Source organism: Lagenorhynchus albirostris, chromosome 8 (genome assembly GCF_949774975.1).
Source record: "Lagenorhynchus albirostris chromosome 8, mLagAlb1.1, whole genome shotgun sequence".
NCBI lineage: Eukaryota > Metazoa > Chordata > Mammalia > Artiodactyla > Delphinidae > Lagenorhynchus > Lagenorhynchus albirostris.
The window spans coordinates 44,665,274-44,677,409 of record NC_083102.1 but is presented as its reverse complement, the minus strand read 5'-3'; the positions used below and the strand labels follow the sequence as shown (position 1 = coordinate 44,677,409).

General features: G+C 42.2%; 1 protein-coding gene across 1 annotated transcript in view; it reads left to right on the top strand.

The window, feature by feature from the left end:
* Nucleotides 1-11,925, top strand: part of ITPRID1 (ITPR interacting domain containing 1) — a 67,736-nt gene extending 55,811 nt beyond the window's left edge. The window contains 6 exon segments of the mRNA XM_060156172.1: nt 3,074-3,176; nt 5,963-6,104; nt 10,153-10,301; nt 11,047-11,158; nt 11,627-11,660; nt 11,663-11,925. Coding sequence (XP_060012155.1) covers nt 3,074-3,176; nt 5,963-6,104; nt 10,153-10,301; nt 11,047-11,158; nt 11,627-11,660; nt 11,663-11,925 — 803 coding nt within the window.
* Nucleotides 11,926-12,136: the final 211 nt, after the last annotated feature.

Here is a 12,136-nt window from a genome sequence, read left to right as displayed (position 1 = left end):
AGAAAAATGAATGGGCAAAATATACCAAAAAGTATGCTAAAGTAAACAAAAAGAAAACAAGAATTCCAACATTATTATTATTAGATAGAGTAGAATTCAAGAAAAGAAAGTACATACAAAAATTTATGAAATAAAGCCAAAGCTATGACAAGAGGCAGAAACTTAGTCTTTGTTCTTTTTAGAGACTGTAGGATGAAAACAAATGATTTATTTGACTGACAACGTTAGAAAATAAGTAAGAAAAGAAAGTATTTCCATTAATTCAAGAAGTAGGAATCCAAAAATGTCAATAACTATTGTAGAAATTAAAAGTTGTCAAAGAATTTCATCTTTTAAGATGCACCACAATCAGTGGTTTTATGGCTGAGCACTTTAAAAAGTTCAAGGACAGGCTTCCCTGGTGGCGCAGTGGTTGAGAGTCTGCCTGCTAATGCAGGGGACACGGGTTCGATCCCTGGTCTGGGAGGATCCCACATGGCACGGAACAACTGGGCCCGTGAGCCACAGCTGCTGAGCCTGCGCGTCTGGAGCCTGTGCTCCGCAACAAGAGAGGCCGCGATAGTGAGAGGCCCGCGCACTGCGATGAAGAGTGGCCCCCACTTGCCACAACTAGAGAAAGCCCTCGCACAGAAACGAAGACCCAACACAGCAAAAATAATTAATTAATTAATAAACTCCTACCCCCAACATCTTCTTAAAAAAAAAAAAAAGTTTAAGGACGTGATACTACCTAAGCTTTCTACATTGCTTGAGAGCATAGGGAAAAAAAAAGAGAAACCTATCTACTTATTTTTTTATACAAGTAGCACAATCATTATATCAAAATCTGAAAAAGAAATTCATGTGCTTACAAATACACACATATGAACACACACACAAATTATAAGGAATTTTTGATAGAGAAAAATTCACAATATATTATGTGAAAAGAAGCAGAATATACACTATGTATGTTAGGATGATTATTTTATAAAACATACATATACATGTGCACAAAGAAAATGTACTGGATTGAAGTAGATATATATTATAGTAACTTTCCTGTATGGTTAGATTATACGTATTTTTTCTTTTCTTTTTTATGTTTTTTCACTTTCCAAATTTTTTTCACTGCTATATATTACTTCTATAATGCTAAAAAATAACTAATGGTATTAAGCCAAAAAGAAGCTGATTTTAGAGATGCAGCTATTTTATTTTTGGAATGATGAAGGAAGATTATTCTGACTAAAGAACAAAGGAGAAATTGCTAAACCTGGACTAATAAACAAAAAACAAAAGAGGGAGGAGGTGAGGGAGAGGGAGGGGAGTAGGAGGAAAAAGGAAAAAGGAAAAGTAAGGATTCCCAGGCTGTAAGAAAGAGATTGAAACAAAAATGTCAGCAGGGTGCTAATGGAAGTTATCAAACCCTTATGTAGAAATCTTTATGGGATAGAAACTCCTCTGCTTCCAGCCTGCTGGCATAGAAGGAAAAATTAAATCTCTTCAGGTGTACCTGCCACAGTCACAAATATTGTCAGCCTTTCTTGAGTTATAGAATTCAGTCAAGATAAAATATAAGCTGCACCACCCTGGTGGTGCAGTGGTTGAGAGTCCGCCTGCCTTTGCAGGGGACACGGGTTCGTGCCCCGGTCCGGGAAGATCCCACATGCCGCGGAGAGGCTGGGCCCGTGAGCCATGGCCCCTGAGCCTGCGCGTCCCGAGCCTGTGCTCCGCAACGGGAGAGGCCACAACAGTGAGAGGCCCGCGTACTGCAAAAAAAAAAAAAATATATATATATATATAAGCTGTGTGAGGCCAGGTACTTTTGTTGCTGTGTCCATGGAGTTTCTGGAGCAGCACAGGGCCCTGCAGGGCCAGTGAACATGCATTCAATGGAAGAAGGGGGCTTTGCAGTAGAGCACCCTGCCTGGCTCTGTCTCATGGCCTGTTCTCTTCAGAATATTAACTGTGACTTGGCCCACAGCAAGAATGTGTTTCAAAGCCATAGATAACACAAATAGCTTTCAGAATGAAGGTCAGAATCATCCTTGACTGGATGAAAACATGATCCCAAGCTAGCTAGGTCAATCTGTGAGAATACAAAATAGAGACTGATCTCAGTACAACCCAACACTGCAAACACAGCCTCTGACTAGACTAACCTTAGGCTGTGTGTACAGAAGAGAAATATCGAGAAGAAGGAAGAAGGCAGTCCTGCTCCACTCCATGCTGGTCAGACCATGTCTCAATCACGGAATCGAATTCTGGGCGCCCAGTTTTACAGCAAACATTATTAAGTGCTTATTCCAAAATACAAAACAGAAATGGCCTGGAGACCCTGCCCTCTGAGGGCTGATTTAAGGGGATCTGGGGAGATTTAAGGTGAGGAGAAAGGGCCTGGAGAGTACAAGAGAGCTGTCTGGGGGAAAATGGGTTAGACATGTCCAGTATTACTCCACGGAGTGAAGTATGAGCAACAGATGGAAAGTGCTAAAGTAGATTTGGCTCAATACGAAAAGGCATTTTCTACAAGGTATGATACCCTCTGAGTACACAAGAGTAGGTCTGTGTCACCACAAGTGGGCAAACACCAGCTAGATGACCATCTATAAGGAATGTTCTGGAAGGTACTCCTGCACTGGATGGTAGGATGCACCATGCAGGCTTCCAACATGAGGGACTGACTGGCCCATAGAGAGGTTTTGTTTGTTCTACAAATTAATTTTTTTTTTTTTTTTTGCCTTACGCGGGCTTCTCACTGTTGTGGCCTCTCCCATTGCGGAGCACAGGATCCGGACGCGCAGGCTCAGGGGCCATGGCTCACAGGCCCAGCCACTCCGTGGCATGTGGGATCTTCCCGGACCGGGGCACGAACCCACGTCCCCTGCATCGGCAGGCGGACTCCCAACCACTGTGCCACCAGGGAAGCCCTACAAATGAATTTTTTTTAAATGCCTTTAGGGGAACACACACTCTGGAGTCCAAACTATTCACACGGCTCCCTATCGTCTTGAATCTTGCTGCTTCACATAACTATGTGACCTGCCCAGCTCCTAAAGGCATTCGAGTTGGCATAATCTGTAATGTCCAGTCCAATTCGAAGATAATTTGCCCCTGAGATGTAACTTCACCACGGAGCTGTCACAGAATTTTCTGCCATTGGAGGATGGAAGAGAGAAGAACTTGGCAAAGAGGTAGAGTAGAATAGCTCAGGGAAGATGGGAACCCCAAACAGCCTAAGGTTGAACCATTTCTTTTGTTCTGCACAACTCCAGCATACATCACACCCTTAAAGATTCCTTTTCTTTTTCTCCCTCCCCTCATTTATGTTTCAATTCCACAGGCTTTTTTTTTTTCCTGAGCCTCTAGGAACTCAGACTACATTAAGTAAAAACTTTCCACTTAGGATTCAGAGCTTTTATCACTAACTCAGCTTAGAAGAGCAACCCTTCAGGTTGACTTCTCTTACTGCTTTCAGCCATTCCAGAGACTCTTGTCAGGGCCCTGACTCCTCTGTGCTGTGGTTGGTGTAATGCTGCCACCTGGTGACTGTTTGGACAAAGTGCCCGCAGCATCACTCTCCTCCCAGGCAGAAATGTTTCACACCCGTGAGACGGTGAAGCAAACCTCCCCGGGGCAGGGTCTACCTAATTGGGAGGGTAAAATCTTAACTCTGTGAGGACAGTCCTGTGCTAGGAAAGGTAATTTCTAGTAAATATTAATATTAATAATGATACTCATTAATGATATTTAATAACATTAGTAATGATTGAATTCTGAAAGATAATATAATATTAAGATGATGTTCTGCAGTAAAAATGTATATATAATTACATCATCTTTTCCATGTACATAAATTCTTCACGTATGTATTATTGGATATTATCCTCTTCGCAACCCCACAAACAATATCATCAGCATATTTATTCTTTTCCCCATGAGGAAACAGACACAGAGAGTGTAAGTGGCATGCCCAAGACCACACAACTAGTAAGTAGGAGAGTCAGAATCTTAACCCAGTAGTCTTGGCTCCAGATTTTCTAGATGACTCAGCTATGGGAGCAAACTGGATCTTAGTAGCATACATTCTAGAGAGATTAACCCCCCACCCCGAGCTACAGGATTGGCAAAATGAGGGAATCAGCAGTCTAAGGGGCATGACAAACTCACGAGGGGATTCATGGTGGTTTGGTACAGGAGCCACCCAGTAGGCAAGGGTTTGAATAATAAGATATAGCTAGGGGAAAGGGACTGGTAGGGGTAAGGGGTAAGGTAGGGGTAAGCCAAGGCCCCAATCTAGTGGAGTAAGGAAGAGCTATGGCTCCTTGTGCATATTAAGTGCATAGGGAAGATCCTATTGGAGGTGATGAGGCTTCTGAAGTTCTACCTGTCTTGGCCTCGATAGTTTCAGGAACTGGGTTGGGTTGGCCTGGGGGTGCAGGTACTAAGTCCATTACTCTTGCCAGAGGCCATATTGTCTTCCCCTAAGTCATGCCAACCTTCATATTACATATTAGGTGTGAGGGTGTGGGAGTGCTAAACGATGCACCTTTGTATTTGTCTATTTGCTTAATCATCTATCATAGCCATCCTGGACTAGGCAATGTCTCATCCTTTGTATCATGTAATTCCTACAACCCTAAGAGAATGGTTAGAATGTGCAAACCCGGGACTTCCCTGGTGGCGCAGTGATTAAGAATCTGCCTGCCAATGCAGGGGCCACGGATTCGAGCCCTGGTCTGGGAAGATCCCACATACCATGGAGCAACTAAGCCCGTGTGCCACAACTGCTGAGCCTGAGCTCTAGAGCCCGTGCTCTGAAACAAGAGAAGCCACCGCAATAAGTCTGTGCACCACAAAGAAAACTAGCCCCTGCTCACCGCAACTAGAGAAAGCCTGCGCACAGCAACGAAGACCCAACGCAGCCCAAAATTAATTAATTAATTAATTATTTTAAAAAGAGAATTTGCAAACTCAATTTTGAGAGTCTATTATCGAGTTGTCAAAAAGGTGGTTTATAGGCAGGAAAGATTTTTAGCCTCCTGAAGAAACGAAACCATCTGTAAATTGGACCACATTTTCTTGGCGACTCGCTCAAAATGATTCAGATGCATGTATTTGGCTTTTAAAACACTAGATAAATAAGGCTCTACTCCTGAGAGAAATATGCCCAATTCCACCATTTGATCTCACCATCAAAGAGAAGTTTTCATAATCTGGTTTCTTCACAAATTCATTTAAATGAGTTTCAGAGGTTATTTTTGTTTATTTTTGGTTTTTTTGTACTTTACAAAGTACAGTTAACTAAAGGTAACAGTTATAATACAACTATATCCCTTTTAGAGGAAATCACTCTCTCTACTTTTTAGGGACCCTTTATGTTGGTGGTTGTTTATTTTCATTTGAACCTACCAGCATACGAATAAATGGGCTTTAACCGATAATTTTGTTCTAGTGCTCTAACGTATAATTTCATTCCAGAGTTATAAGAAAGGGAATAGCAACCATTTTATATGAAGCTTACATTCCAGAATAGTAATTGCTTAGACATTATCTGGAAATTGTAAAGAATAATGATGTACTGGGAGTCCTTCACAGCTTGTGGCACAAATCTTGCACCAAAACAAATATAGAAAAAGTGAGAGGTTGCAAAGTCTGTTTTGTCCATCTTCAGCGAGTTTCAACCCTTCTGTTGAATCTTTGGGTCTCCTAATGTTTACATAGCATGGTGGAAGGGGAATGTAACATTCTGTCCATTGCAGTACATATACACAGATGTATAAATTGTGGTGTTTATTGTTTTCTTAGTGTGGCATTTAAGGCATATGCATTCCCTTCTGGATTTTCTTCCCCTTAGTGAAGATGCATCTCACAATCAGATTGTTATTTCGTTTTAAGAGATGTTCATTCCTCTTCCTTTGTTTCATGTTTTACTCCTTGTAACAGGAAACCAGTGACTCAATTTTACTCCTTGTAACAGGAAACCAGTGACTCAATTTTACACTGATTGCCCTCTGGGTCTTATGGTGATGCACATCACAGAAGTGAAGGATGGGTTCCTGAGGCCTGAGCGAGCTGGGGCAGTATATGTACAAAGCCACCACTGTGAGTCTCAGCTCCTGGTAAATCAACAAGCATTTAGTGAGTCCTTCCAATGAACGCTCTTCAGCAGTTCTCAAGGTCAGAAATAATCTAGGCTATCAAGGCTAGCCATTGCTTTAAAAAATTAAAGAGTATCAAACATGAAACTACGTGTATAGACAGGGTGGAAAAACAAGGTAGCACATATAACGTAGGACTATAGCTGTTCAAAGGAGAATGAAAGGCAACTACGATTTCCTGGGTGCCTACTATATGGTGCCTTCTGTGTTACCTTCCCATTCTGTTAATTCCACAAATATTTACTGAGTGCTATACCAAGCGCTTTATTTATGCTGTGTCAAATACCCCCCATTTTCATCCATGCCATAAATGTGCCAAGTCCTCCCTCTTTCACAGATGAGGAAACAAGAACTGAGAGAGTTTAATTTTCCAACTTCCCACAACTCCTAAGTCCAGAGTCACATTCAAGCTTAGCTGACACCAAATCCTTGGACAATCCACCCCAAAGATGTGTCCACCTTTAAAATATCTACATCTATGTAAGTGTAATAGTAACATGAGAAAGTGATTCCTTGAAAGATAAGGCAAATTACTACATGGTCCTTCAAGATATAGAAATCTATACAAATGTAATATGAATATAGAAAGTGATTATATGAAAGATAAAATAAGGGTTGAACTAGTAAAAGAAGGTGTTGAGATCAATTCTAGGTATAATATTATGCTAAGTTTCAGTGAGAGAAAAGAACAAAAGCTAATGTATAGCTGGGGTCCTTTGGAGTAAAAAGACCGAGGTTCAAATCCTGGAGAATGGTAGGAGTCATCATCATCATTGATGTTAGTAGAGAGATTGTAAATGCAGTGGTTTTCAATTGGGGGTAATTCTACCCCAGCCATGGCGACATTCGGCAATGTTTGGAGACATGTTCGGCTGTCATAACTGGGGTAGGTGCTGTTGGCATTTAGCGGGTGGAGGTCAGGGATGGTGCTAAACATCCTACAATACATAGGACATCCCTCACAACAAAGGATTCTCGGACCTAAAATGTCAACAATGTCAAAGTTGAAAAACTCAGCTCTAAGGGAATAAACATCTACTTGACCATATCGTTCATGTAGGCAGATGTTAGGGATGAAAGACAGCTGGAGAAGGTGACATTTTAAGAGGCTATAAGGGGAAAAATATTAAATCCTACAGTTAGGTACTCCAGTTTCCATGAAGAAAACCAGATTATTGATCTAACATATCCTGAAAAAATATTATTTTTCTAATTTACATTTTTAAGATAAATTTCATACGGAAATATAAATTAAACCATAGTTGGTTTTATATTTTGTTTAAAATAATAAAGTATAAAAAACCAAAACTGTGTTTAAAACTTCAGAAGAAAGTCACACAGAGGGTGTGCTCTCGTGGGTTATCTATGATAATGGTTTGCTGATATGATTAATTTCTTATAAATAAGTGATTTCTTCACAATAATTTGTTAATTCGAAATAAAATCTTTCCAGAAAAGAAAATGAGTTGTATATGAAATAAGAGTTTTGGATATTAGAAGATCCATCTATAATGTTTATTATTTAGATTTAAAGAAAAAGAAAATCATACAAATTTTAAAAAGTAATATGAGCCGGGCTTCCCTGGTGGTGCAGTGGTTGAGAGTCCGCCTGCCGATGCAGGGGACACGGGTTCGTGCCCTGGTCCAGGAAGATCCCACATGCCGCGGAGCGGCTGGGCCCGTGAGCTATGGCCACTGAAAAGTAATATGAACCAATTCAAAAGTGAAGGGTCAATATTGTTGCTCTCACTATTGAAGATAAAGTTTGTTTTAAGGCCCAGGTTGGGTCAGTAGAGTAGACCTTGCATTGTATTTGAGTTATAACCTAGCCCTTATATTGGAAAAAAAAGAGTTCAAAACAGCCTCTTTTTTTGTTTGCTTGACTAAGGTTTCCTTTTTTCTGAAACTTCTGTATCTGTTCTAAAGCAGAAATGTATTGATAGTTTCAGTGTTTCCAAGTGACCGGGAGATGGCAGCATTTCAGAATCTTCCACATCGCTCCCTTCACAGGGAGCTATACACCGTCAGTTATTCCTAAATCCCAGCCCTCATGCCTTCCAATCACAAAGGGTTATCCCAAAATATCTAGATGAAGCATAAATTTCAACGTTTGTAACGTTCAGCCTACTTGAGCACCATATTTCCATGGCCCTGGCCTCACAGTCCCTAGAACTTGGTCACCTTGTAAGAACCTACTAAGACCAATCGGCTCATTCCTTAGGGACAAATAACTTCTCCGTATGACTAGCTACACTGTAGTCCCTGCTGTGACTCAGCTAGATCTTGAGAAGAAAAGAAATGAATCAGGAGAATTGGGTCTGAAATCTACCATGTTTTGACCTGGGACAAGTTAGTTAACTCTTTGTGTCAGAACACTTATCTATAAAAAGAAGTCCTCCATGGTCTGTATGATCTTTTCTAGTTTTAAGAACCGTAACTGTAGTCACCTTTCAAGCACTCTTGCCGACATCAATAACCTTCAAATACTCCTCTAACTGGTTCAAATGGACTCACACCGAAGCAACAATAATTGGAGAGTTTTGCTCTGTAAAATGTTGTTCATGTATAAAAATGAGGATAGAATCAAAACCGAACTCTCAAAGCAAAATGATGGAGAGTTTCAATATCAGAATATCACTCAGGACAGTATTTCCATTATGACAATACCAGTAAAAATAGCCATCTGGTTGCTAAGAGCATGGCCATGTGGTTTGGGGGTGAAAGGTAAGAAATCTGGGACTTCCTAGAAAAAGGGGTGGGAGGAATTAACATAGCTGAAAGGCTGGTCTCCACTGAAGGAGGAAGAAGAAGAAAAGGTTAAAAGCATCCTGCCATTGAAATTTTTCCTTTAAAGAGTTTCCCAAAAAAAAAAAAAAAAGAGTTTCCCAGAAGCCCCACTCCACCATCTCCACTTCCATCTCATTGCCATCCTATCTGCAAGGGATACTGGGAAATGTAGGTTTTTAGTTAAATGCTCAGTGCCCCTAAGATATTAGAATTCTGTAATTATGAATACAGGAGGGAGAGATGGTGAGTAGGCAACGACCAGACACTACACACTAATCAGGGAGGAGTTTAAAATGGAGGACCTGGTAGATCTAGCATTAGGGTCCAGCTAGCATTAATATTACTCAAAGTCAGATGGGTAGAGATTCTGGGGTTCTGGATCATGGATCTATTCAAAGCATGATCCAACCAGGGCTAGAAAACAAAGAGGATAGCTGGTAAGAACTCAGCAAATCAGCAGAGTGCCTGACAAATAGACCAGGCTTGGTGGCTGCAAGAAGATATTTAAATAAGGAAACCAAGGCAACAGCATCGTCGTACAGAGAAAGTAAGATTTAAAGATTGATTCACATCAGGAACAATGGGAAGCAGGATTGGAAGGACAGAGTTCAATTTTCAATTCCAGTCCATGGAGGATGGGATGCCTAATCTATGCCTACCTCACTCTGAATGGGCTTGTCAGCTGGGTGGGGCTGATCCTACAGATTTCAACCACCAGAGACTGTGGTTAAGCAAAGCTAAGGCTAATAAAAATTATTCTAAGCAGACTTTCTCTAATCAAATACGTACCATCCGAACAAACATGTTCAGTGTTACTGAGATTCAGAGTGAGGCAGTACTCAGCACCAAAGTGAAACAAGATTAAACAAAACTCAACAATTCTAAGCACAGGCTCGCACTATTCTGGCCCTTCCCTCCTCCTCTCCTGTCTACATCCTCGCACCCTACCTCCCCCTAGTCTTCCAGAGCGCCTTCTTGTCTCTGGGACATAATGTCTCCAAGGGCCATCCAACAATGGCTGCCCTCCTGTCCCAGCCACATACTGCCTCTACTTGCTTGACGAAGCCAAAGGCTGGGCCTTCTCTATTCTCTTTCTGACACATTAGCAGCAGGGCTTCGTCGCGAACAGGTAAGCCCAGGTGGGAAGGCAGGTGCCACTGTGGTGAACTCTTGCAGTGATTCAGAAAGACCTTCCTTCTCAGCTCTTTCTAATTGTTCTCAGTGCACAGTCCCTGAGATGGAAACAATGAGGACGGTCTGCCAGAGTTTCCGGAAGCATTTAGAAGAAATTGAGCAGCACCTTAGAAAACAACAGGCACTCTTTTCCAGGGGCATGTCAGAGGAGAAAAGATAATTAAGGGAGCCATAAAAGTAAGTACCAGCCCACACATCTGGAGCAAGAAAAGGTATTCAGGGAGGGACAGATGAGCACCACGGAGTAGGGCTAACGAGAAATTGACCAGCTTTCCCTTTGCTTTCCAGTTCCCATTCTTACTTTCTCAGTGGGAGTCTGTGAGAGCCATTTGCCGGATAGCAACACTTTAACTCTTCAAGGCCAGGGCTATTTGAGGTCAGGAAATAGGCAGCAGCAGGGAAGAGGGGGCTACCCAGCAGGATATCTTTAATCAATGTGAACGGGGCTCAGCAAATGCGAATATTGGCGGTTGTTAGAGTTTTGGAAATCTGCACTATTTTCACATAGATTAAAAGTATTTGTCCCAAAAGTGGATTAGTCATTGCCTGGAGCTGGGAGTAGGAATAGGGATTAATTTATAAAGGAGTACAAGGTTTCATACTGGTGAGATGGAAGTGTTCCAAAATTGAATGGTGGTGGTAGTTACACACTTGGCAGATTTACTAACAATCATTGAATTGTACTCTTAGAATAGGTAAACTTTATGGTATGTAAATTATTCTGCCACAGAGTTGTTTAAAAAAAAGAAAAAAGGAAACCTGCCCTCCTAATAAACCTATGCCTGCAACTGATACAAATAAAGATGGTGACTGTCTCTTTTAAGACCTGTCAAAGGAGTGACCTACATTTTGAGAGGGACAATGGAAGATTGCACCTGGAGGTGCTTGTGAAATTTGGTTGTTTTCTATTATTTACCTGCAGGGAGGAGACTGAACAACTGCAAACTTTACTGGAAGCCCTGCAGCAGTAGTTGGAGGAGCTAGAGTTTCAACTGGGAGACCAGGCTCAGCAAATTCAAGAAGGGATGCTGTCGGTACTGGCGATGGGGTGTGGGGTTTCACTAGATCCTGCCCATCGTAGCAGGGGTGCGTTAAGTGAGAAACCTGATTGTACAGTCATTCCAGATTCTAAGATTAGGTGCCAACACGTTCATTTTAAGTATAAAGAAATTGAAGCCCAGAAAAGCACATTGGTTTGCTAAGGCCACACAGCTAGCTGATAGTGATTCAGGACTAGAACTTGGGTCACCTCACCCTCATGCCAATCTTTTCCTCTGCCCTGTAAACAAGAGATAAGTATTAGTAGCCGATTTTCCAAATGAGAACAAGAAACACGGCTTTTGACCTAATATGGGCTAAGTCACTGCCAGGATCTGTTGCCATCGCACAGAGCCCAGTCTAGAGAATTCACACCCATCAGTGCCTTTCCCACCAGTCTGAGTTTGCTGCTTGGTGTAAATACGGGAAGTTGTCCACACTTTTTGTTCCTGTTTTCCTTTTAGTAGCTTGAGCTTCTCACAGGGAAACCACCTGAACACCACTGCATCAGTATAAGTGGACCGAAGAAAAGAATAGCCAGACTTCATGTGCTAAGATCCACCCCTCCATGGCCCCTGGGGCTGCCTTTCCTCCCAGTGATGGCCAGCGGGCTCCATGCTGCAGTGTGACCCATTTAGCTGCCTTTCCTCCATCCACCTTCGGGAGAAGCACCAGGATGTCTCCTCCAGCTTGGGCAGAATCAGATCCAGCCTCTCTGTCAAATTGTCCAGTTGGAGAAAAGGATACAGATGTCTTCCTCTAGATCAGGGCAGGTTTGTTGACCTTTCTACAAGATGTAAAAGCACATTCTAGCCAGAGCAAGAATATCTAGGGCTTCCCTGGTGGCGCAGTGGTTGAGAGTCCGCCTGCCGATGCAGGGGACACGGGTTCGTGCCCCGGCCTGGGAAGATCCCACGTGCCACGGAGCGGCTGGGCCCGTGAGCCATGGCCACTGAGCCTGCACGTCCGGAGCC